This window comes from Aptenodytes forsteri, unplaced genomic scaffold (genome assembly GCF_000699145.1).
Source record: "Aptenodytes forsteri isolate BGI_AS27 unplaced genomic scaffold, ASM69914v1 Scaffold114, whole genome shotgun sequence".
NCBI classification, from domain to species: Eukaryota; Metazoa; Chordata; class Aves; order Sphenisciformes; family Spheniscidae; genus Aptenodytes; species Aptenodytes forsteri.
Genome location: NW_008795364.1, coordinates 5,323,886 through 5,351,151, shown reverse-complemented (window position 1 = coordinate 5,351,151; position 27,266 = coordinate 5,323,886). Strand labels below are relative to the sequence as shown.

General features: G+C 39.9%; 1 protein-coding gene across 1 annotated transcript; it reads right to left on the bottom strand.

The window, feature by feature from the left end:
- Window positions 1–2,109: 2,109 nt before the first annotated feature.
- Window positions 2,110–27,020, bottom strand: SLC6A19 (solute carrier family 6 member 19). Its single transcript, XM_009280199.1, has 12 exons — window positions 26,787–27,020; window positions 17,772–17,912; window positions 16,063–16,200; window positions 14,597–14,778; window positions 13,708–13,818; window positions 12,509–12,621; window positions 10,055–10,183; window positions 8,354–8,510; window positions 7,434–7,638; window positions 6,562–6,721; window positions 3,825–3,987; window positions 2,110–2,346 (listed from the first exon to the last, which is right to left on the bottom strand). The coding sequence occupies exons 1-12, from the start codon at window positions 26,986–26,988 to the stop codon at window positions 2,137–2,139; spliced, it is 1,911 nt and encodes a 636-aa protein (XP_009278474.1). The 5' UTR covers window positions 26,989–27,020; the 3' UTR covers window positions 2,110–2,136.
- Between the last annotated feature and the right edge of the window lie 246 nt (window positions 27,021–27,266).

The following is a 27,266-nucleotide window of genomic DNA, read 5'->3' as shown; positions in this document are numbered from 1 at the left end:
AACAGCAAGAAAAATTAGATTGTGTATGTTCAGACACTAGAATTTGGTCCATTTTCATCATAGCTGCTAGAGGTTAATCACTTCGCGCCTGTCAATGAATCCCAAGTGACTATTTTTATTGTTCATTAAATAGTTACCAATAAATGCAAGAGCTGAATGCTTTCCTTCAATTGAAAGTATGTGAGAATGTTTTTCTGTTGTCTTTCAGTTATACCAGGGGTTTGCTATTTTGCACGCCAAATCAGGTCACTAAACAGATCAGCCAGTCAGCTTGCTTGCTTCAGTAAATCAACACTTTTTGCCTGGGTTCCCCTTTTCGAAATGGGAAGAGTATCTAAGTGAAGATGGATTTTTTTTTCCCAAAATACTTGGCGAGAAATAAAAGCCCTGCTCTGCAGCTAAGCATACAAATATGGTCAGGTTGCAGATCATCCAACCAGAAGCCAATTTCACATCTAGGCTACACAAGTCTCCCCAGGTAAGCACAGTTCATCTGCTTGCAGCTCTGCAAACATCCAGATCCATAGGTGGAGCAACTCAACTTCCCAGTCCCTTATCAGGATGTCTCACAGGGCAGTCACGAGTCAACGCACGCAGTGTGGTTTGGCAGCACTTACACAGCATCAATGTTGCCAGGGCACCCACCACCGTCGCCCCCGCTGCTGCTGCGCTTCGGATCGGGAGATGCCTTGTGCTGTGCTGGGGCCGTTCTAGCAACACACTGATTTCCATACCTGCCACCTGCAGCCGACTGCTTCAAACTGGGTTTTACTCATTCTCGGTGGCTGAGCTTTTTCTCAGCAGGAAAATCTGACAAAAATTGTTTTTCCCATTACAGAATAACATCTTTAAATAGTTTAAATAATTACTCACATTCAAATAATTAAAAAAAAAATTGACATTGGAATGCAAATGAATTTAATCATTCAAATACACATATAATGCCTGGTGCTTTACTGTCTATTTAGAGCAGATATACTACTCTAAAGGTACACTCTAGAGTAGATATACCCTAAATATCCCTATTTCTTATAAGAGAGTATTTTGATTATAAGGGAGTGTCAGGGTGTAAATTGGATCAATTCTTGTCTTAAAAGGTGGGTATAGGAAGAGCTGCAAAGTGATACAAATATGTTGCCCATGTACAGGGACAGTTGGACGAAAGGGACCACCCATCCAGAGGGGACATTTACACTGTCTGCTTCTGGCATTCAGCCTGGGTGCTCTAATGGTGCCCCTTTCTCCCTCCAGTGACCACACAAGGAATGGGACTCCTGGCTGAGCTCCTCTGGGTCGCATGGAAGTTAGAAGCTTGAAATGGTTGTAAGGTAGCTGTGCGTGCGCGTGTGTCTGTGTCTATATGAACTAGAGCTGCCCACCTTCATTGTGACAGATGAGGGCAAGAAGCTTTGCGCCACTTGGATGCCTTGGATCCCCCATCAGCATGGACCTCCCAGGCAAGTGGTGCACCCCTTGCTCATGGGTGCCAGAGAAGGCAGATTTTGCCATTTCCTGAACCGCTGCTGCCCCATTGCAAGATCACCCCTTCTGTCATCAGCAAAAGCAGCACTATCTCCTGGGAACTTGGAAGTAATAGGCAATTAATAAAATATCCAGAATTATAAATGAATCAAACTGTCATTCTCATACTTAGAAATGTTTTTATTAAATATTTTAAACTTCTGCATGAGACAAATAATATTAGTGGCTTTGTGCAACACAGTGGCATGTAAAGTAAAAACAATTTAATGTGCAAGAGAAGTCAGTATTAAGTTACCCTTCATATTGGCCACCCAACCAGAATGATTGCACATGGAAGAGTCACTTATGGCATGTCAAGTCCAGTGCATCCCCAAACAGAGAACTGCAAGCCAGTTTCAAACAAGCTGGCTTCAAAACCAGAAGGACAAATGATTTGGCCTGGTGCCCCAATCACTTACAAATGTGGCTGTTTTGCTTCCAGGATCCAAGCCATTAACTCTTCACAGTGCATTGCATTGTTAAGTAAACAAATGTTTACCTGGAAACAACACATAGTTATCCTTTTATGAAAATAAAATCAACTCTGGATTCTTTAAAAAAAATATTTTTACTTTTCTCACTGACAAAGCATTCTTCCACATTTTTTAAATGGTTTTATGCTGAATACTTTAAGTTTCCATTAACAGAAGTCTCAGATGTGGCGGTCATGAGGCCCGTATGGTCGTTTTTTTTCTGACAGCAATTTCTGATGGCTTTGTAGATGGCAAAGCCAGGGATGCTCAAACTAGGCACTCCAGCGAGGATTACAATAATAGCATACACCCAGCTGGGATATTCAACCTTCTGTGTTTTGGGGAACTCCTCCTGAAAGAGCAAACAATCAAATTGTAGAAAGTTGTGAGGGGCAAATACCTGGGAACATGCACCCATTCAATAATTCAACAGATCAAAAATGTAATCAGAACAGTATCTAGCCACAACAGCACAACAATTTGCCAATTCCACAGCAGTTTCCATCTCAAGGGTTTCCAGTCTCAGCTGTTTTGGACTTATTTTTACTTAAAAGCGATGGAAAGAAGATGGCATGAAAGAAGCAAGAGCCAGGAAGGGAGACTGGTGGGACTGCTCCTGGCACGCTTCCTGGGCACAAAGGAGTGTGGGGCTCACAGGCCACCAGGGCTTGGTGGCCAAACAGCCTTTGAGTGGGAAGGCTGAAATCAAAGGGTGCGGGAGAGCTGAAACATTATTAAAAAGGAAGTGAGTTTGCCAAGGAGGAGAAAAGAAAGCAGTCCCATTTCCCCATCTTCTTTTCTCTCCCTTTCTGTCTCTGTCTTATGAAAATAAAAATTCACCTTTACAAATTAAGTAAGTGTGCTGCATGACTGTTTCTGCTTTAAGGATGGCGACTGGTATAAGGCCAGAGAACAAAAAGCAGAGCTAGACAGGCAGGGAAGAGATGGGGTGACAGAGAAAATGATGGGACCCACATTTTTTCTAAAATGCCCTTCTCTGTACCACATAGAGCTTTTTATTCTGCAAGGGGCAGAAAGGAAAAGTAGGTAACATTGCTGCAATTATAATTGAAATTGTACCAATACATTTGGAAGAGGAAAAAAGAAATCTGGATATTAATATTAATTAATATTAATTTCTTCTGTCAGCGATGAGTAACCAGCACTACTGCAGTTCTGTGATTTTAAATGCACACAGAAACAAGTGCAATATCAAAATGGCTTCACAGATGTGGTCCTTTGTCAACATAGAAAGGTTGTGACATTTCCAGCTCTTCTATAATCCCTACTGGGGAACTGACATCTGTTTCAGTCTTACCCCACAACTGGACTAATGTTTTGGTTTTGCCCACTTTGGAAAAGCTACTCAGGTGTCACTATATACCAGTTGCAGGCATCACAGCTGAATTTAGGACTTTTTCTAAGCAGTACTTTTTATTATTACTTTATGTCTTGTAGTAAGTTTTTTACCAGAAAACTGTTTCAGATATGTGGTCCTTTGTCAACATAGAAAGGTTGTGACATTTCCAGCTCTTCTATAATCCCTACTGGGGAACTGTTTCATGTTTCAGTCTTACCCCACAACTGGACTAATGTTTTGGTTTTGCCCACTTGCTACTCAGGTGTCTCTATATACCAGTTGCAGGCATCACAGCTGAATTTAGGACTTCTTTTTCTAAGCATTACTTTATTATTACTTACTTTATGTCTTGTAGTAAGTTTTTTACCAGAAAACTGTTTCAGATGGGAGATGAATATAACTATGACTCTTACATTAAAGAAGAATACATAAAATAATTCTAAATAAATATTTTGCGTTTATATACTTACATAGCTAGGGTCCCAAACGCTGTAGAGCAGTTCTTCGTTGACTTTCACCACAAAATAAAAGAAGAAGATAACTAACATAATAAGAGGACTGATAACTCTCCAGGTAACCTGCCAGAAAATATTGGGCTTGTGTCCAATCATGAACTCAATATCCTTGTTAAACCTAGAAACAAAAAAGAGGAAGTTCAGGACAGTAAAAACTGGTCAGGATCAAAGAGTGCCTGCTCATAAACAGGGAAGTCCAAACTACACCTGGCTGCGCTTCCCAGGACTTCGCTAATGTCAATGTGAAACGAGGATTGAGAACAACATCAGGAGTTAGACCTAAGTAGTTCAAATTAAGACAGATATCATTGCAACTACGTTAGAAGTTTTTAACTCATAGTTCTCAAAAGTAAGTCAGGAAAATTATTTTTGGAAATGTACTTTCTTCAAGAAGTCTGTGAAGCATATGCAAAATAGTTTTGACATGAAAGAGTCAATGCAGATGGACTTTCCCTATAATATGTTGCAGTATTGTTTCACAATTTTTTGGTAAGCATCTCAGAGCTGCACAAATTAAAAGGAATGACACAATATTAAAAAAGAGCAAAATCAATTTAGAGTAATTTAAAAAATTAGATTCTATGCATAATGTTTGCTTAATTTGGATTTCTACCAGTTTTCTTTCTGAGGTTGAGTACTGAAACAATATTTAACTTTACACATTATTAAGAACACCTAAAAATGTGTTATTTGGGTTATTCATGGAGCATGCAGTGGAAAATGGGGCAAAAATGTCTCCACACGAAGAAACAATCCCTGCATCGAGAGTGATACTGTCTGTATCAGTCCTGAAACTATTTATGACCTCTACATATGATGTAGCACCATGTGCACACAGTTCTTAAAAAATAATTATTTTGGAAGTTTGGGGCTTCTATTGTTAGTCCTCTTGTCTGGCTTTCCTGCGTATCCTATGGGGATAAGTCTGAGGGGACTGTTCAGTTGGTCCTACAGCTATGAACAACACACAGAATTGAGTTGAGTTTCAATTACTACGTAGATTTATTTTATCTTTTCATCCCTAACTTCTAAGATCTAGGTATCATTCCTAAAATGACATGGAGCCCCATGTCCCGACTGCAGAGTGCGTCCAGGTGTAGTTCACATGAGTGTCATGGATAACACGCAGGTTCTCCTTCAATCAGGAGAGCCATCTTTTTACCAATGACCCTTTCTCAGAAGAAGGTCGCAGAAACTCATCTGGAGCAAATAACACCACCTTTGGGCAGCCCTGATAAGCTCTGTACTCAAAGAGGGCTACAGCGATGTGTACTGGCCAGGAACATGAAACTCTTTTCTGAATCAATCCCCACCCCTCTGTGGCCTCAGCCCATGTTTGTGTCCTGGGAATAGTTTTAATTTGACTTTGTAAAGTGTTCTGAGATTTTAAAGGGAAGGAAAAGTGATCAACACAGACTTTTTTGTCCTTAACAAATTAAAATGAGCCTTCTTTCTCTAGGGGACTCCCTCTGCTAGTCTAATTTGCCTAAGCTGATTCATGCCACCTCAGGTAATATAAAACTCCAAGTATGGGAAGATGGGCCACAAAAGCATTCACCCCATCACCAGGAGCAGCACAGCTTGGAGGGTCTGGCACAGGTTCAAGCAAAACCTATGCATGATTGAAGTCCCCACGCTTTTTTCATATTTCTTACATATTAATGATGAACAGAAAGATGGTGAAATTTGATTTATTAATCATAGAATCATAGAATCATTAAGGTTGGAAAAAACCTCTATGGTCATCGAGTCCAACCATCAACCCAACACCACCAGGCCCACTAAACCATGTCCCTAAGTGCCTCATCTACACGTCTTTTAAATACTGTGGTGACTGGTGACTCAACCACTTCCCTGGGCAGCCTGTTCCAACGTTTAACCGCTCAAAGAAATTTTTCCTCATCTCCAATCTAAACCTCCCCGGCACAACTTGAGGCCATTTCCTCTCGTCCTATCATCCTATTAAATCTCTAGAAAGTTGATAGGGTAATTACTCACTGCTACAACTGATAAAGTCCTGAATCTATCACCTGAGAACGTATGTCAGTAGCCTTGGATTTGCATCCTGCTGTAAAACAATATGTGCAGCCTGCCTGGAGATCCCTGCGTTGGACAGTATCATTTAGCATTCACTTTAAACACTCCTGGGCTATACCTCTGTTTTAAACTTTCAGCTCAGTGCCAATGTGCTTGTACTTTCCTTCTGCTAACTCAATATTTAATGCAATGATCCTGAAGAAGATTTACTGTAAATGTCACCATACTTAAAATGTAAATGAGCTATAGTTGCAAATATGTACATTCTGATGTCTCCTTTAAAAATAAATTCTTTGCACTCATATTATTATACTCTAGGGCGCTGGCTAATGCTTAATATTTTCTTGCAGTATCTTAGGGATGTGTTTATTTTAGCTGGTTGTTATAGAGCATTATCTTATAATGTATATTAATGAAGTGGAAAGCTTTCATGTACAAACAAAAAGCCCCACTGCACTCTTAACAAAGCGTTTTTTCTTTTTGTTGAGAACTATTTTAGAAACCTAAATCATATAAGCAACCCTAAACGACAGTTGCATAATTTCAGTGATTTCTATAACAGAAATTCTATGCACTGAGATGTAGCAAGGTTGCAGCTATACAACTAATCAATTTATGCACTAGTTTCTAGTAATGATTAACTTGTATTTCATACCTGTCTATTCCATAAATGTAGACGACTGAAAACATCTCAAAAAATGCAATTATTAGCAAGGGAATAGAGCCAGCGAAACTGTCAAATAGAGCCAGCCAGTAATTACCAGACTTCAGCACAAAAATAAAAGCTATCAAGTAAGACCCCATACAAATGAAACCTGTGGAAAAAAAACAAAACAACAGCACATTTAGGCAAAGAAAGCAAAAGAAAAAAAAAGTAAGATATTTTCTCAAGACCCCATACAAATGAAACCTGTGGAAAAAAAACAAAACAACAGCACATTTAGGCAAAGAAAGCAAAGAAAAAAAAAGTAAGATATTTTCTCTGTAGCTAGGAAGCTTTATAAGTAACTTTTAAATTGCAGCCAAGCTTTATAAGTAACTTTTAGTTCAATTGCAGCCTGAAGGTAACCACTTTATTTTTTGATGGTACTCTGAGACATCCTGCTTCTATGGAGGCAAAACGGCGAAACTCTCCCAGCATTGCACAGGTGGGAGATGGTGCAAATAAAACGGGAGAAGGCTGAGGAGAGAAACAGGTCCTCTTCCTTCTAGTCGGTGGGACAAAGTTGCACTGAGAGAAATCCTGCCTGGGTGAAGGACTTGGTCCTCCAGCTTCCCAATGGAGGAGGTGATAATCATCATGAGCAGGCTGATGGGCAAGCAAGGGGGTGAGCAGCTGTCTACAGTCTCAGAAGGAACCTCACAGGAGCTGCCACGTTGAGGGACATGAGAAAACCTTCAGTAGGTTATCTAGGAGTCTTAGGACCATGCCAGATCAGAAAGTAGATGGGTGGTGGGTTCATTTTTCAGCATACAAGCTATTCCCTGGGGAGGGGGGAGGTCACTTGTCTCTAAAAAAGCACTTACCAGTAACAAGTTCCTTAGGCACTTTGGGGGGTATAATCTTAAGATCTTGTAAAGGTACAAGCACACCTTCCATATTTCCAAACATAGATGACAAACCCAAGCAGAAGAGCATGATGAAGAAGAGAATGGACCACAAAGGTGAGACAGGCATTTTGGTGATAGCTTCAGTGAAGACAATAAAGGCTAGGCCAGTTCCTTCAACTCCCTGTGGAAGATTTCAGAAGCTCCAAAATTAGGTTCATTAACATCGTGCAGCACTTAAATTTACATCGGTATTCACTAGACTTGGTGTATGCTACACCATACCACAATACTTAGGCTTTTGTTTCCACAAAGACCTCCTAATGCAGCTATATATTTACTGTAATTATAATACAAATTCTATTTCATGGAATTTTATGGACACCTATTTTCATCTGTAATTCACCACCTTAAAAAGGTGCACCCATTTAATTCTTCTTGTAACTTTTTTCACCCCAGTGTCAAGGTCCATCTTTTCTGTGTTGTGACACACTCATACTGATCGGGACAGGGCTTGCTCCAGCTGCTTCCTCGCTCTGGGAGTCTCTTCCCTAGTCATCTTGTCCCACCACGGCTGCAACCAGCTAGTTCCAGAGAAATACATGCTGCTATTTTGCCAGCTACATGAGGTCAGCCTAGAACACTTGTGGTTCTAGTTACTAGTCTGACAGATTGCCAATACTTTCCAGAGTAATTAAACAGTTCACCTCTTCAAAAGCAAAATGGGGTGAACAAAAGTAATTCTTCAGTCCAAGAGTGTTCCAGGCCAATTGCAATCAATCAGTGGAAATATATAAAAACCCAACAACCTCAGAAGAAAAAGCAATAGGCAATTAAGAAATTGCTATGCGTTCCTACCATATTTATGGTATTGATACGAGTCAGGGTGCTAAACTTACATCATTCAGGAAACTTTCCAGATTACAGGATTCAAACTTCAGTTTTGCAAAAAGCGTCGGATTAGTCAAGTTACATAGCTGCTGCATTTGTTCAAAGTTATCTTGGGTTACATTACCTTCTGGCAAATCAAATGCATTCATCAGAGTAAGAATATTACTGAAAAAGTGAAATAGAAGCAATTTGAAATTATTTATTTGTAAGCATCCTCAGGATTCATTTTCATCATCAAGCAAGTTATTAAGAGCACGATGTCTTTTATAAAGATACAAAGGAAGCAATGTTTCTGTTGCTCAAGATCAGATTTAGAAATTGGGAAGTCCAGCAGTTTTGTGCATGTGCAATTCTTTCTTTCTTCTTCCAAGGTGAGTCTGATACTGTCTTTCACGGCACAGATGACAGCTAAATGGATGGGCACTCTAGGGACCTGTGCAGAAGTTAGGTGTCCATCTTTGCACTGCAGACTGGGAACCAGTTCCCAGACGGAGCAGCTTCTGGGAATGTGTAAGGTGTCTGCAGTTATGTATCATGCACCTTTACAGCTGATGTGGAAGAACTTGACTGGAACCCGCAGGGTCTGGCAGCCCTGGTTAGAAGGGAGTCTGAATTGCTCTGGTAAAATTAGGTACCTCTGACGAGACCTAAGCATTTAAGCTGTCCGGGAGGCAACCTAAATACAGAGCTGACAGAGGGACCAGGTTATATTACATTCATGCCATATGTCAGCTCAGCAGGCATCAACTATTGTGAATTCTGGTTGTTGTTTGGGGTTTTTTTTGCAGAGTTTCTAGACAATTTTCCAGTGGTTGGTAAAGCGTCATCTAATGAATTAAAATGGAAGGAATTTCATGAATTAATTTGGGTAATTTCCCAGTGTAGTACGCAGAGTCACTAGCAGTACCTGAGGTGCCTACACTGCAATCCAGCTGTGGCCAGGACTCTGCAGGACTGCCAGAACTGCCTGGTCATGGGGAGCTTTCTTAAAATGGGCAGTGCTTTCAGTGGCTCATTGCAAGTGATCTCCAAAGCAGAACTGCATCGTTTGGCCACTATGTCAGGAGGTCTTTGAGGATTTGACGTCAGCCATAGTAGAAATATCAGCAGCAGCCTAGTATCCCTTTTTTGTTTGTTTGTTTTTGAAGTATGTAATGTAAAATCCAATTTTTCACAGAACTAGTTTTGTTGAAACTTGCCTTATCCAGTTAAGTAAATACATTCCTTCAGAACATTTCATATCCATTGTTGTAACCATTAAATGATTAATTTTTCACATTTACCTCTAAAACTATAGATATTCTATCATGTTTTAGTGAAATAATGTACCATGAACTGAATCTACCTTTATGTAAATAGAAATTGTTACATAAACTGCAGTTATATTTGAAAGAACTGTCACAAAAAAACACGTTAAAATATGGAATATCTTCTTCCTCTCTTGTTATTTTTGGAAACATCAGGGAATTATGTAAAATATGGTTGCTTACGCAACATCTATCTAGGGAATAAGGTGGCTCAAATAATTATCACTCCCTATGGGGCTGCTACCACACGATTTAAATTTTTTGAAGTAAAGAGTGGTCTGATACCATGTGGGTCAGGAGCTGCAGTTGTTCAGAAATAATAAATCCATTATCATCAGGCTAACAGAGCTGCCTCAGCCAAACCAACCCCTGTATATTTTGGAATTTTTTTCAAGAACTTACTTGTCAAAACAGTCATCATATCTTTCTGTGGCTCTGAATCCAATGATGGAGTATATGACAGTTGCTGCATAGATGGATGTGAAACCATTGATCACTGAGATAATCAGGGCATCTTTCTCACAGTTATTGCTGCAATTCAAAGAGAAAAAAAGAATGGATTTCAAACACGTTCTCAAAATAAATACCAAAAACTGGCTACCAAGACTAACAAAAAAAAAAGTAGTCTACAGACGCATAGGTACATCAGTATGGTCTCTAAGAATATACAAGTACAGCTGTTAAAGGTAGATTTAGTGAATTAAAAATTAGTGCCTTAAGCAGTTTAATAGCTATGCTTTCCCCGTCCCCCCTCAAATAATCCTATTCATAAGGAATAACTGCCTGAGTTGTTTCTATGTCTGGCTCATGGAAAGTAAAACATGAAGGGCAAAAAAGTATGTCTCCTCCTTTTCATGCCTGGCATGCACGTGTGCAGACACACGTTGGCATAAGCTGTATCTTAGCTGCAAGATGGTGTTCTGCTGCAAGGTGAAAGATTTGGGTTTGAATTCAGACAGTCAGAAGGGAAAAGTGACCAAAAGTTTTCACAGCACTTTGGTATGGTGAAGGTGCAGTAGCCAAGAGCACTTGGGAACAGTTTTGTTTAATTGTTGGACAGAAGATGGTTCAAAATGTCCTCAAGTTTTGGAAATACAATGGAACGTTATGCTGATAAGGTTGGACAGACAAGGTATTATATTGTGAAAGTTAAACTGCTTTGTAGAGACTTCTCTGCTGCAGGCACTTGCCAGCGTATCTGTGTTAAGATGAAAAAATTGCAGAGCCAGAAGGGGATTTTCATCTGAGAGAGAAGATAAAGAATCAATATTAAATTAGTTAATGGTTTTATGAGAAGGCTGTAAAGCTCTAGATATTGTATTTCTTTTGGGCAAGAGAGGACTATTGAGATTAACTTAATGTTGTCATATTTAATTTTCTGATCACCTTCAAGAAGAGGGGAAAGACAAGCCTGTCCAGCCAAGACCTGTGACACTGCGACCTTTCCTCATTTATAGTGTCACAAATAGGTCTCTAGTGTGCAAAAGGCATTGAATTGAAATTCCTTGCTGTACTCTCGTGTCAGTTTTTTCACTGTAACATGAGATTCTCAATGACAGGCTTGACAAAAATATTTCTTCCCTTCAGAGAAAGTAAGATGCTCAAGCTCCTCCTGGTTATGAATGAGTGAATCCCTGATGGCATTGAAAACTCATGGTGTTTCCTGAGATGTTTATACTCCCAAGCCACCTGGGAGCAGAGTCACTCACACCTCGTCCAGCTGGTGATGGACTGCAGGTGGCCCACCACCACAGTGTAACACTATGGTATTTGCATGGTTTTTTCCTGTATCTCCATGGGAATTTCATTACTTTCTGCAGTTTCCTCCTTAAGTCGTGAATGATTGAGAACTGAAGGAACGTGGCTTGGTGCCACAGCTCTCTGTGTTGGAAAAGCAGGAGGACACTGCTCCTTTTCTTTGAGTCTCTTGGAAAGACGCAGAACATTCTCAGCCCTGCTCCTCACGGTTGTGGGAACATTGACTTGGACCTGAAGTGGGGCTTGTCACCTTGCACTGAGACTCGCAGGCACCAAAAGTTCCGGATGAACTTTTGAAAAATATCTGAAATCAAGAGTGGTGGCAGGGAATTACATCAGTGACTGAAATGTTGCTGTGGTGTGGTTGAACCTGAGCCAAAACTGAACCATAGATTTCTGAATGCATGACGAAACCAGATAACCAAAACTTAATTCAGAGACATTTGTCAAAAATATTAGGTTCAGAGAATGCTGCACAGTTTGTCTTTCAAGAGGACAGTGCTGAAGGGATGGAAGGCACCAAGAGGTGCTGGCGGTTGCTCTAATATTTGTGGAGGGTGGGTGTAGAATATAGCACCATGTTGTAATTTGCTGACTGGGTCATTCCCTGGGTGATGGGAGTTTGCATTCCATCTCTTCCCTGGCCCCATCGCATATATAAAGGAAGGAACTGAATTTGAATTTCAAAACTCCTAGATATATATTCTAATCTCTAAGCTAAAGATTTAAACTGTGGTCTGTAAATTGCTTTGAAACGTGCGTACCATCACCCAGCTCTGACAGCGTGGAGACAAAGGGCAACACCATGCATTGAGCACTCCCGCAAAGGGAGCTCCCGCTCATCAGCTGGTGGTGGGCAGCCAGCCCCCTTCTTTCTAGCCTGCGCCACCACGTCTTTCTGCAGGAAATCAGCCAGCACTGGGACCTAAAATCTTGGCTCAGGAGAGCTAGGATCAGTCAGAGATGTGCCTTACACGGCTGAGGGGATGGTGTCCCGGTTGCAAGTAATTACTGTATAACGATAGGGCAGAAGTGGACATGCTTCATTTGAAAGAATGAAATATTCATATAAAATTTGGCTTTTGCCTGGCTACTTACTGAACAGAATTGTAACTGGAGAATGAAATGAGGCCTCCAAAGGCCAGGGAGAAAGAGTAAAACACCTGAGCACCCGCATCCAGCCACGTCACTGGGTTAGCCAGCTCGGTAACCTGAGGTATCAGACATACAGCTTTAAGCACATGCAACATTGCTATTTAGACTGAATATGAGGGATTTAAAACAATAATTAAAACAAGAACATTAACCATGCAGAACTCACCATTTTTGAAGATTGTTAACAAATAGGTCAATACTTTTGTCAAACTTACTTTTTCTTCAAAAAGAAAACCTATGTGTAGGTTTTCTACAAGTATTTTGAAAATTGATAAACAAATTACTTTCCATAGCTGACAGCTGCCATGCCTGTTTCCAGAAAAGGTGTTTATTATTTAGCATGAATAATGATCATTCAGAGGTCTTCTCATGGAAAATGAAACCCCTTTTAATTTTGTTTAAAAATTGTTGTATAGTTAAACCATTCTCTTAGGTCTTTTGTCCGTATAGCCATACTGATTAGATGGGTTCTACTCCCAAGTGGACGATTTGTGCTTTAAAGTTAGACTCGTCCTTAACTAGAATACAGGAAAAGAAAGCAAGCCCCCTTATGGCAACCCCATTGCATTGCTCTGTGATGATCCTTCCATTTTTTATAACAGATTTTGATGGGGGGTTCCAGAAAAGGTGTTTATTATTTAGCATGAATAATGATCATTCACAGGTCTTCTCATGGAAAATGAAACCCCTTTTAATTTTGTTTAAAAATTGTTGTATAGTTAAACCATTCTCTTAGGTCTTTTGTCCGTATAGCCATACTGATTAGATGGGTTCTACTCCCAAGTGGACGATTTGTGCTTTAAAGTTAGACTCTCCTTAACTACTCGTCCTTAACTAGAATACAGGAAAAGAAAGCAAGCCCCCTTATGGCAACCCCATTGCATTGCTCTGTGATGATCCTTCCATTTTTTATAACAGATTTTGATGGGGGGTGGGGGGAGGGAGAGAGAGAGAGACAATGTGTGTGTATATGTATCTTTTACATCCGATGCAAAGGATTCACCTCCCAGAATCAAGATTTTAAAGGTGTCTGAGGGATAGTTAGAAAAGCACCAATGGAGGGGACTAATTTTCGATCGGTTGTTAATTACAGAGAGAACTACATCGTGTTTCATTAAGGGATGAACCGTGCAGTGACTTACATTAGGGGTGAAGAGATACACAATTCCATTAGTTGATCCTTTCAGTGTCAAGCCACGGATTAGAAAAATGGTAAGCACAAGGTATGGAAGAGTTGATGTTACATACACGGCCTGCACAAGAAGCATGTAAATAAAACACTTAAATAAAACAGAACACTTGAATAAAAATAGCACTGCAGGGAAGAAAAGAGGGGAATAAACAAGGTACTGTGACTAACAATAATGGCAAGTTTCAAGGGAGTCACAATTAACATACTGCAGAAAACCATGTTCAAGAGAAAGAGTATGTGCAGTACATTTTGATAATAAACATTTTTACAGTTATAGTACTCTATTTAAGACAAATTGTCATTGTTGAAATTCAACTCAGATCATTCAAAAGCAGCATAAAAAATAATCTACATAAAAAATAATCTGAGATCAGGTTGATGCTGCTGATGCAAGGATGGGCTCTTAGGGCTTTGCTGGGCAGCAGAACATTGGTCACTCTTTCAGAGAGGTAATATTAAGGACTAGCACAAACCCAAATAAATCTACACATGTATGTTTTGAAGAGAATGGCCATAGCAAAAAGACAGAGTCCCTTGATCCTGCATTAAAGGTTAATATTAATGTTAAGGTGGTAATACCTAAAGAATGTTTTATTAGGACAAGGAATATTTATAAGGACAAGGAAGCCAAATTGCTCACAAAAATCTCCACATAAATCAAATCAAATCAAATTTCATTTCATAGCTTCCTTCTTCAAAAAGCAGCCCCAGTGATGACACATGAAGTTTTAGACATGCTTTTACGTAAGAAACAGGCAATTTCTACAGTATGATTAAGTCTGTTTAAATAAGGAATCACAACAGCATAATGAATCTCATAAAAAACCAAAATAGAGTACCTTTCCTGTTGTTTCGATGCCTCTGATTGTGCACACGTACAGTACACCCCATGCGCATGTTAAACATAACAAAAGCCACCACTGTATAGTGCCTGAATCGTCAATGGAAGTGGAGATGTTTAATGTTTCTCTGTACCAGAAATAATCTACAGGAGAGCTCTTGGCACACTCTTCTACGTAATCTGTAACCACAAAATGGTTTTCATTCTGTATGTCTTTTATTTACTTGAAAAAAATGAAGTTAAATAATAAACACCACTGTTCTAAATTATACCACCTAATGCCAAAGAATTTGTTGTTGGCAGATTTCAGGTTCTTAGAGGCTGGTTTCATGGAAAAATGAGAGATTTAAAAGAGAATTGTTTAACAGGAATTTTAATCCAGATTTTATTGTTATTTCTATCAATTCCAGCATGCAGATAAAATCTTTGAAGCTCACTCAAAGACTCTTCTATCTTTATAATTTTTCTTTTTTCCTACAAAAATCTGAGGTTAGAAGCCTCTTGTGCCAAAGAAAGCGTGGAGAGGATTTCTGAGCATAAATGTATGTATATTGCATGGAATATTTTTTTTTAGTAGAAGAAAAGCAGTTAGGCAGATGTCTTTCAACGATTGTACACTTCCTACCTCATCTTAAAAAAACCAAACAGACAGCTTTGGGCTTTCCACATGCATCCTGCTCTTTCTTGCCTGATGGAGTGTGGGCACCTTGCCACAGCTTCCTGCGGCCAGGCGGCTCTTCCCCTCCCACAACTCCTTCAGATCAGCAATACTTTGTCTTTCTGTTTTGTGGGGCATCTTTCAAGGTCTTGTCAGCTCAGGCTGGATTTTCAGCTCCCTGCAATGTGCTGACCTGTGCAGTATTCTGACCTGGCCTGCCCTTATATGAGGCTTTTTATCCTGGGAGGAGAGGAGCAAAGCTCTCTGAAGAGCTGTTCACTGACCCACCAGATAAACCTGCTTCATACAGTTTCATGCAGGGCTGACTATGGAAAACAAAGCTGCTGTCACCAAGCAGTCTGCAAGGAGCTATGAACTGTTGCCATATTGAGAGATACAGGTGTTTCATACGGATTATGCATCTCTTTTTTTTTTTTTGTTTCCTTTTCAAGATGCTAACGGAGGGCTGTTGCTGAAGAGATGGATGAAATATATCATCTAACTCTGGAAAATGTTAATGTTTATGCTAGACTTGCACTTTGTGAATATTCTGTATGTGAACATATCTGTCAAAATCAGCCCTGAAGTTTCATATAAAAAGTCAGTTTGTCTCAAAGATTAAGCATTGATCACATTTTATATAATGTGAATTTTTACAAAACACAAGTATTAAAATAGCACAATGTTCCTGGACTCCAGGACTGCCATTCCTTATTGTTGTTTTACAGAAAGAGACGCAATTAGGCTAATTGCTAGAAATGGAAAAATGTGCTGCACAACAAAATACAATATTTCATAAAATATACCTGTTCTGTTGTCATTGAGAGGACAGCTACTCCAAGGCAGGGGCTCTTGGAAGGAGTTGAAGAAATACCACATTACCCAGGCAATAATGGTATTGTAATACAAACCCACCAGGAAGGATACAAACATTGCCGCTATGCCTGGAAAAAATAAAATCAGAACACAATGTAAATTTCAATACTCTTAGTCTTCAAGACATATCAAAATATACAGTATGAGCCTCAACCTTTCCCTACTCTCCTCCCCACCCTAATTCCATGGTTTATAGCCTTTCCCCTCTCCTCTCTTTGTTTTGGATGTAGGTTTAATCACTGTGAATTCGTTACCTAAAGGTTGGACAGGGGAGTCCTACATAGATGTACAGCCTAAAACTACCCTGGGACTGAAGCTGACATCCGCTTAGAAGCCAACATTGTGGGTGGACTAACTACCTACAGACACTACACAATCCTGTTCACAGTCTTGCCCGCTGATATCTAGAGAGTTTGGGATGCTGGGTACATGTAAAGCTCAACTGACTTGGGATTTTGCCTAAATGAGACCCAGATTGTCTTCCCCTTCCACAATGTCACTGCAGAGGTCAGCAGATGTGTTTGGCTAATCTTTGTTGTATGGGATGAATAGCTGCCAGGAGGCACAGTCTGTGAAAAGATACAGGATTCAAGCTGGTATCTCTCCTTCTCCACTTGCTCCCAAGTAATCAACCTCTGGTGACTTCTCTTGCAGACAGTAAATGCTAATGATTAGCTCCTGAGGGCTCTTAGGTTCTGAAGAAGTTTGAAAAATTTCAGATGCAATGATAAAATACCCTTTGTAACTGATTTACAGATGCAATGGATGCCAACAACAGTTCTAACTGGCTGTGCTTCTTCCCTTTCAAGTGTGTGGTAATCACAGAATCACAGAAGAGCTGAGGTGGGAAGGGACCTCTGGAGGTCATCTTGTCCAAACCCCTGCTCAAGCAGGGTCACCTACAGCCAGTTGCCCAGGACTGTGTCCAGGCAGATTTTGAATATCTCTAAGGATGGAGACTCCACAACAGCTCTGGGCAACCTGTGCCAATACTTGGCCACCCTCCCAGTGTTTCCTGATGTTCAGATGGCACCTCCTGTGTTTCCTGTGTAAGGAGGTATCTATCTGTGGAGTTTTTAATGCTGTGTGCATCATGCTGCTTTTACTACATTGTCAAATAGAGTGTTTGAATACTCAGAAGTCTAATACGGATATGAAGAAGTATTTTCTGCAAAATACTGTCTCCATGGCTCTTAGCGTGTTACCTCTCTCAGATGTAAGAAAGGAACATTACATGGAGCTGAAGTCTGGTAGACCAGCTTGGAAAAAGATTCAACTATTATTTATCCACAGAAAGGTTACAGAACAAATTTTTGGCACACTTAAACGTTCATCCTAATGGTAAAAACAGCCATTATCGATAACACAGAAAATCTCTCTGAAACCCAAAATTGGTCTCAAATTAAAGAAGGGTTTTAACTGGACCCATAGTACCTGGGAATGTGGACACAAAATTGTCTTAGGGCCTTATCATGATTAGTGTGACCTATCAATGGAGAGTTAGTGAGAAGGGAAAAGAAATAGATCCTGGAGTCTCTTATGGCATGCCAGAATAAAATCCTGAAGCTTTGCTCTTAAGGTTATCAGTTCAGAGACTTGTGCTTTCTCAGGTGGCTTTTTGTATCCTCTTCAGACTTACCAACCCCTTTCAGGGTAGGGTGGATAGAGCTCCAGACACCCACACTGCCTTTCCTCAGCCTTTGACCAATGGCAAACTCAAGATGAAGCAGGGGGATACCCTCCAGGACTAGCAAAATCAGGAAAGGGATCATGAAGGCTCCTGAAATAGGTAAGAAAAAAAAGATGTTTCCCATCAGTGAAGTGCTACAATAAAGCACAAACTTCAGTTCTGAGGGCTTTTGAAACAGCAAGCGAGTTGTAAGCATACTTGTGAAAACCCTTCTCCAGTTTCTGAACAATGCTTTTGCCTGATTGCCCAAGCAGGGGACTTCATTACATATGTGGTTTCAGGTAGGAATCCTTATTCTTCCCACATGACAAACATAAACACAAATTATACATGCCCAAGGTTAAACTTTGAAGAAGCCACCTTTGGATTGCAAGTGGAGGAAAGGTAGTTACTTTCCTGGAATGACTTCCTTTTATTTCTGCAAAAGTTTATGGTTTTATAATTGTGAATCATGCAAATTATATGAAGTAGTTGAATGAATTAAGCAAGATGCCTCGAAAGATTAGGCAGTAGTCTGGGGCTGTCTGCCTAAAATAACCAATAACTTCCTGGCAACTGTGTTCAACAGTTTTTATGTTTGAGTAGAAGAGATCTGAAGTTCAGGGTTCAAACCTTGTTAATTATGACAAGACTGGTTAGTATAGGACAAGTTTTTAAAATCAATTTTTTCCTGAATAAATTGTCGGACATGGAGATAACGTATAACATCACAGTGGAATACCAAAGTGCAGAGTTAAATGCTTGAAAATTGCTACATACTAGAATTATGGTTATCTGTCATTACAAAAAGTCTTTAAAATCCTAATCATAGGCAGTAAATAATCTAAGTGCATTAAAAAAATGCAAAACAGTATGTGAAAGTTCAGGTCTGGGTATTTGCTGACTTTATCCTCATGTATGCAATGAAAATCAGATAACAGTGAAAGAGGAAATTTGAAGAATGGAAACTATAGTTTTGAATTCAAGGCAGTTGAATGTTTTTTGGAAGAGCTGAACTGCATGCTTTTCTGCTCCATGGGGTATCTTCTTGACATTGTCTACACCAGAGTTTTAGAAATGATCATTACTGCAAAGTCTTCATTTTCTGTGTACTTCAATAAAGTCTGATAAAAACAATATTGTTGTATCAAGTGGCCACTATTATAATGAAATCGGCCAGCTATGCTTTTTGCTTTCCACTCCTATGGAATTAAAGTAATGCTAGTTATTCACCTGTCTTTCATTGACATTTTTGAGATTTACTAATCAAAATCAGTAGTTTTGAATACAAAAAAATGCTATTCAAAATGCTGAGCACTTTGAAAATGCACACACCACACATCAGGTTGACTGATGCACCACAAAATATATTTTTTGTTGAAGCCAGTTGCCAAAGGTAGCTGTGTAGACGTTATATTCTCAGACTTCAGTAAAGCATGTCATTTAGCAACAAAAAAACTTCTTACTAAAAATTTAACACTTTTCAAAGTCAGTGTAGCTCATCTTGTATGCATTAAAAACTATCTATCACTGTAAAAACAGAGACTGACAAACTGAAGAGGTTTCAAAGGAGAGACAGAAGAATAACTGACTTCGGATATATTTTTTATTAGTGAAAAACTGAAGGACTTATTATGAATTGTTATTTGTAGAGAAGTTTGCTAAACTTCCAACTCTGCTGACTCTTCCTCTCGGTCTTCTGTGTCAGTCTATCACCTTGGGAAATGGGTAATATGGACATCATCACCAAGGAGGACAGTATCCTATTTATTTTCTTCCCCACTTCTCATATCTCAGCTACGTTCCCTTTTCCAGAGACCACGTAGTCCTTGCAAGAACAAAAGCCTTGCATTAGTGGGGAGCAGCTACCTGTTAGATCTAGGAACCTCAAGTTGGTACTCTCTCACCTTGGAGGAAAGAGGCTATTTTGTAATGCTGGAAAGGAATGAAGGATGGTGGTCCATCCTAGATTTGAGGAAACTGAACTCCTCTAGTTGCAAATTCAAATTTAGCACTGTGATCTTAGCTGAGATATCATTACAAATGGTATCAGAGCTAAAGCAATTACTTCCTGATTCGTGTCTTTCTGAATATGTATTTTCACATGACAAACATGTGAAACGTATAGGGCATATTTCAATTTTAGAGGGACTAGGTTCACTTCCAAAACAAGGTTCTTCCCCTCTGCCTTCCCACCACTCCAGGGACTTCTACAAAATTACTGGCAGCAGGAGCTGCTAATGTCAGATGTAACGGGGCAGTCCTCTCTCCATGACTTGTTGACTGGCTGCTGAAAGGCAACTACACCAGAAATGGTGATGTACTCTTCAGCTGCCTGTGCCCCGGAGTCATTGTTGATGATGTGAAAGTCTTACCCAACTCTGGCAGAGGTTCTGGGATTCGTTGAATCTGTGTCAGGCTTGGTCACTGTGAGGAACTGACTCCCTCTGTCCTTTCAGACAGTTTCTGGCATTTCTAAAGGTTTGTCCCATTTTGTCTGTATGAACTTGCTTAGCTGTGCTGGAACATGCGCTGGCATGCATGTAAGAGCCCCTCTTCGTCTGATTAGACATGCAGCGCATGCAGATTTGGCTTCAAAGAGTTTGTTCTCTACCGATACCCCACCCTATTTCTGTGAATAGCACTTCTCCCAACTGTTTTATTCTTACTTTCACAGAAAACATGATTTTTGCAGTGTACGCGATGAGTGCCCTCTCACTGTTGAGATCTGTCCCCCTACATGGCTTCCTTCCTACCTGGGAGGGTCAGTGGGACAACCTCCACACACAGAGCCTCTGGCCTTCCACAGAGACAATGTTACTTAATGCGTGGAGCTGCAAGCAACCAGAAATATGTCACGTGTTCCAACCTCATGTCAGGCTGGCACACAGTTTCCCTCCTGTTGCACTCTGTCCAGGAGCTCTCATGTGGGTAAGATGAGATAAGGACAAGATAATTGTGTTTATACCAGCAATTTTTAGTTCCAGAGTATTCTCTCCGTTTTAAGCTCAAGACACCCCCTAAGAGTCTGAGACCTGACCCTACAGAGTTTGTATGGCTGCTCCACCTGTACCTTTTCACCTCCCCTTTCAGATGGTGGATAGGTCTCTGCTGTATCGCAATCTCACTTCTCTCTGGTAAAGTCCTTCCTTGGCAATGGTAATTAAGTCCAGAAGATGGATCTGTACAGCTACCTGATCCAAACACTCCTCATTTGCACTCAGGGTAAGTCCTTGTCACCCTTTGAAACGCAACTTGCAGTGATTTTAGATCATCTCTTGAAACTTAAGAATGGACTGGCAGTTAGTTCTGCTAAGGTGTATAGCTTAACTACCTTTGCTCCTAATGGAGACACGTCACTTTTTTTTCCATCAGGTCAGTAAGATCGCTTAAAGACTTGATTAGAAATTCCCCTGGTCAAAGATCTTGTTGTGTAAGGAAATACACAGCCTTTATAGTCCTTTCAATCTATGACCACTTGTTTCTTATCATACCTGTCAAAGAAAATTTTTTTTTTGGTAGTTACCATCTCTGTTAGCAGAAGGGAGGGAAGATCAGGCCATTTCCTATGAAGCATTAGAAGCATTTCCTTTAGAAAGCATTCAAAGGTAGTCTCAACTTTTCACTTTCAGTAGAAAGCAGGCTGATTGATATTCTGATCTGGGCTCCATTTTTTCCGTGCTTGAGGCATTCTTGCAAACCTTAAATGCAAAGTGGACCTCCACTCACACAGCTCTAGCAGTCTGGGTAGACATCATGCCTCACCCTCCAAGATAGCAAGATTCAGCAACAGCACTGTCCCTACACCATAACTCTCCCTGTGGATAGCACAGTGCATCAAATTTGCTGCAAGACTCTCAGAACTGAACCATCTTCTGTGGTGGACATGCCACGAGCGCTCTATCAACCTCAGGAGATTTCCTGAGGTCTCGAGATACTTACAGAGGTACCTTTATTAAGATGTCATAAAAGAAGTCTTTAAGCATGACACATCTTTGACAGAGCAGTCAGATAAAAGGACTCCATGACCTTCCTTGCGCAGCCACAAAAAGGGGAAAGGATGCCCTTTGTGGAGCCACCTATCGCATGAAAAAGGTGTGCTGTCCAACTGTGTGCTCACAGCTCCCCAGATCCTCGCTACCTTGGAATCACTGGGAAATAAATTTCAGGTTCTGGGATGGACACAAATGGAGAAGGTGGGTCTCTGTCCACCCCTTTTGTTATCACAGACATAAAGTACATGGTGTGTGTATACACCTGCAGTGCAGAATCTATATCCCTACACAAACAGATACAACTAAAACATTTCTAGCTTGAAGGGCTCGCCATGTATAGTATGGTAGCGCTGATGAGTTAAAAATGCAGGGTGTGCCATGTCAGAACTGGACAAATAAGTAAAACTACCTATATTTAGCTGTAGGAATATTGGTATATTTCCAAGAGAAATAAAATGGCAGTTCTCAATCACGTATGCCACTTTTTTCTCTTTCTTGGGTTCTTCTCTTTCCAGGGTTCAATTCTAACAGCCAGCTCAGAAATCCGGCTCTGCTGTATTTTCCATTTCTCTCAATTTCTCCCCAACCTTTCTGAAAGAAGCTATAATGGAAAAGTAAGCGACAATGACTCTGCAAAGCTGCTATATGGGACATTAAAAAAAAAAAATCAATGCTTTTTAAGCTGTCACGGTTTTATGAACCTAAGAAATGAAACAATGATCTGAAAATAAATGTTGTATAGATGTATATGAACAATGAGTAATCTTCCAGTCTGAAAGCTTACAGCTGAGATATTAGATTCTCCTCCTGTTTCAGTACTGTATTTCAGAACACACAATATTTGGTTTGAACATCTGTATAGCTATTAGTCTCTCTTTAGTCTAAGAGTTTCTAATGTGAAATTGGAAAAATTTTTATTGCTTTCACATAATTCCTCATAACGGAAAGACAGGTAGACTTCAGACGGAGATGTTTTTCTATGCTATCATATTCTTAGACCTGAACTGTAGTGAGGGTACCAGTACCAGTGAGGAACTGCTGATGTCATTACTGTCACTTCATTCAGTGTGGCATGCACAGAGATGAAAAAGTTTTCCCTCACGCAGTGGCAAGGTTTACTGCAGATATATGTGAGCCGTGGACTTAAAGACTTCTTTTTTTATCAGTGGTTTAAGCATTAAATAGACATCCTCTTTTTTATAATACTTATCAGGGCTGAAACAAAAATGTTTAACAGTTGATTAAATGATGTGTTGCTCAATAAAGATTAAACAAAAGCTATGTGTAATGTCAGAGAGAGCTATCAAATGACAGGAAATTTCAATCTCATCAAGCTGGTGAAAGCACCGAGGAAAACACCGTAGATCTTACATTGTGTGTATATTGAAATCTAGTTCACCTGTGGTGATGATGCATTTTACAACTTTTAAGATGTGAAAAGGATAAAATGTGCTTTAATCTACTAAATTTTACTGGGGTAAATATTCCATTTTTTAAAATATAAACTCATAATCTATGATAACAAAAGTAAGTAAATTATGTAACCACCAATTTCTTTCTGTATATTTGGGTATCACAGTGTTAAAACACTATCGTAGTGTTGTGTTTAGGAAGAAGCAGCCCTCAAATAATTTCAGACTTAAGTTCAAACATCTGAAAATAAGAGTTATCTATAAACTCCGTGTTCCTAACTACCTTCACTACAGTCAATTTGCAGAGAAAAAATCCACCTTCCTTGAAGTCCAAGTACTACAAGGGTAAATTTTATACTGCACTGTAGTCCTTTTATGTTTCATGAGGGATATACAATGTGCAAACACTGATTCACAAGGTAGGTGGACATCCAACCTCATTTGGGAGTGTCCTTGCTGAAAAACTGACTATCTACACCCTTGCTACCAGACCTCACCCATGCTAAATGACTCCAAACGTTCATCCATATAACTCATATTTCAAAAAGAAAGAAGGTAAGATAGCAAAGCCAACCCTCAGAAATTAGAAACTATTTTCATGAGGTAGTCTATGCAACTTTGATTCTGCATGCATCTTATGAGACAGCCTCTAATTGATGTGATCACATAGGACTTTTTCCTCATCCTCTGCAGATATTTACTGTGTGGTAAATAGCTGTATTTTTTTCTCTCTCTTAATGCACAGCCATAATCCACCATCATATCCAAAGTGAGCTTTAGGACTCTATAAAATAATCATGCCAGTGACAGACTGAGGAGCAGCATAATCCTGCCTCCAGCAAAAGAGAGCAGCAGGGATTCCTGCTGCTCTGGACCCAGGATTCAGTGAAGACATATCTTGAAGACATAAAGTGTGAAGACATACACCACCCAGGGTAAAGGCACCGGACAGACTAGGGGAAAATGGAGCTGCCTCAGTGCACTCATGAGTGTGGTGTATGCTTTGTATTAGTTAACTTGGAAGAAGGTGCATAACGTTGCAGTTTTCCCCTACTCTGTTACAGAGGCACATCTGTGTCCCTGAGTGGGCCACACAAATGCAAAGATGAATGAATCATCTTGGCAACCATGTTGAGTGGCAAGGACTAAGGCAAAACTTGTCCAAAATGTCTAGTAAATATGTATTTCCAACTGGAGGTAGCTGACGCCAGACTTAAGAGTGTCTGTGCAATCAAAGATGATGCAGAGTGCTGCATCTATTGGGTGTTTGCTATGCTGTGAACATGGCTGAATGGGAATTAGAGATAAAGGAACCGGAAAATCTCATGAAGTAGAAAATGTCTCAACACCAAAATATCTTCAGAAATAAGAACTTCCAGATCTGTTTTTACAATACGGATAGTCACGTGTTCAAATTCAAAGCCATCTATCCAAAGAACAGCAAGACCCATTTTTTTTCTGATTGAAGGGAGAAGTTGGAGAACAGGTGCTGTAATGAGAGGATGGCAGTGGTGGCAGGAGTTGGATTTAGACCTACCAGAAGAGGCTGAGGTGCACTGTACAGCAGGGAAGGACGAGGAATTGCACAACAGCTCTACACCCTCACATGTGATGCGGTTAAGGAGGCCTTCCTAAGAAGCCACAGGAAGGCGTTGCTGTTCACTCTTATGTATTGATATAAGTCACAGCATTTGGTGTTATGCAGAAGAATTGATAGAGAAAGTAGCAAGTCCTGCTACAGGGACACATATCTGTACAGTAGCTCTAAGCCCAGAGCCAGCTACGTCATTTCTTTGCTATGTCCTGCCTTTCAACTTCTGCCTAAAATTTGAGTGAGAGAGTCCCAGGGAAGCAAGAAGCCTGGGATAACTGTTGTTAGTGTTCCTGAGCAAGGACAAGCCACAGGATGATGAGAAAGGAAAATAATTGCTGCCAAAGGATAAATTAAAACACAGTACTGACAGACACACACAAGCAATTCATAAATCTTCACTGACATCAGTCAGAAAACCATGATCCATACCAAGTTCTTTGCATTTGTTGGATGTTCATTTTTCAGCTGCATTTCATATGGCTAGAACACGAGGGAAAGGAAAGATAGACAGAAAAGCAGGAAAGTGCCTATAAATCAACCCTGGGAAGCAGGGCATGTCCACATTCTAAGACTAAGTAGAAGAACCTGAGAAGCCAATGAGTGCCATGAATTTTGGAGATATCCATCCACTTTTTCAATTATTTAAAATTGTCATACATGGAAAAGGGGTTATGATTTTTTTGTGTGTGTGTCTTGTAACTGTTTTGTTACAAGAGTTGGCTGTGCTGCAAATGACCTTCAGTTTGCACTGCAAACTCTAACACCAGCCCATTAGAAAAATCTTAATGTTAAAAGCATCTCTTCTTGCAACTGAGACATCTGGTGTTAAACATCCCTCAGTTTGTACCAGCAGCTGCCCACAGAGCCCTCCTTGGTCTCGTCTCTAATTAGGAAAAGCAATTTTTAAACATCGCACTGTGTACATTTAATGAAAATTACTTTGAAATACTGTTCCTTAAGAGAAAAATTTTCTTTCAAGATCAAACATCACAAAGGAACAAACACTTTTTACACATATCCCAGAGTGAAATGCAGATAACAAGTAGATAGTGGGCAGAAAGGACTGTCAGAAAATGAGAAATTTATGTTGTCGTATAATATTTAAGCAATGGCTCAGCTCAAGATCATCTTTAAAAACAAACAGCAAAAGAGTGAAACAAAATTTTTAATATCGTCATTCAGTCCTAACCTGAACCCTAAGGAGTCACAGTAAATTATGTGGTGAATAGCATACATTTGGATTTTAAATGACTTAATAACACCAACTGCTAAAAAAATATTCTTAATGTTAACTACTTTCATGCTGTTACTCCTAGCATAAATTACACACACACTGATCCTGCAGCTGATGATACACGGATCAGTCCAAAACCAATGGAAACCCTATTATGAAAAGATCATTTGGGATTGTGATCAGAATCATACTCCCAAGTAGTTTATAAATATTTTTAAATACACATTATATATATGTATGTATGTAAAGTAACATTAGTTTTAGATTGAGAAAATATACTATGTACATGACAGTGCAAGACTGAGTTGATCAGTCCTGTGTCCTGAAATAAAAACAGTCCCTTCCTTTTCTTCCATCATTAACGTGACTTCAGTGGGTGTTCATAACCTGTGAAATAAATAACCTTCTCCATTAGACAGTCTTCTAGAGATGAACATCAGTATGTAAAGTAACATTAGTTTTAGATTGAGAAAATATACTATGTACATGACAGTGCAAGACTGAGTTGATCAGTCCTGTGTCCTGAAATAAAAACAGTCCCTTCCTTTTCTTCCATCATTAACGTGACTTCAGTGGGTGTTCATAACCTGTGAAATAAATAACCTTCTCCGTTAGACAGTCTTCTAGAGATGAACATCGCTGTTCTTACAGGAACTGACCAGTTCTGAACATATTCCATTATTTGTCTCCCAAAAGAGAGATTAAACCTAGTTTATAGCCAAAGTTAGCTAAGATATATTAAAGACATACCTCCTCCATGGCTCTGACAGAGATACGGAAACCGCCACACATTTCCTAAGCCCACGCAAAACCCTACGCACGTCAGCATATACTGAGCCTTGTTATCCCATTTCGGTCTGGAGTCTGCTTCTTCTTTCTCAAGGACCTCAAGTTCTGCATGGGAAGGTATCCTGTCCTCCAGGCCAGGATTGGGCAACTGTAGCTTCACCATATTTTAAATTTCCTGACTGAAAACGCTGCCCCAGTGAGGAGATAATGAAACAGGCAGCTAGTTAGAAATCTGCGTAAAAAGAGAACATCTATTTGCTGTCTTCAGCTATATATAGTGAACCTTTGGCACTAAACTTGAAAGTGCAGGCTTGTGGTAAAAAGAAGCGTCAGCAAATCATTCGATTGACCAGGTCAGCTCTGACACTTATTAATGCTTTATTTGTCAAGGTTTTATGGAACAGTCTGTTCATCTAGTAGAAGACATTGATTTCAGCTAAT

Bases quoted from the DNA above. Each gene is read 5' to 3' on its own strand.
- SLC6A19 (XM_009280199.1), bottom strand. From the start codon at position 26,988: ATGGTGAAGCTACAGTTGCCCAATCCTGGCCTGGAGGACAGGATACCT. The intron at 16,201-17,771 runs GTAAGTCTGAAG...TATTTTTTCCAG, and splicing joins CCCTACCCTGAAAGGGGTTG to GCATAGCGGCAATGTTTGTA. The intron at 8,511-10,054 runs GTAAGTTCTTGA...TCACTTTTTCAG, and splicing joins TATGATGACTGTTTTGACAA to TAATATTCTTACTCTGATGA.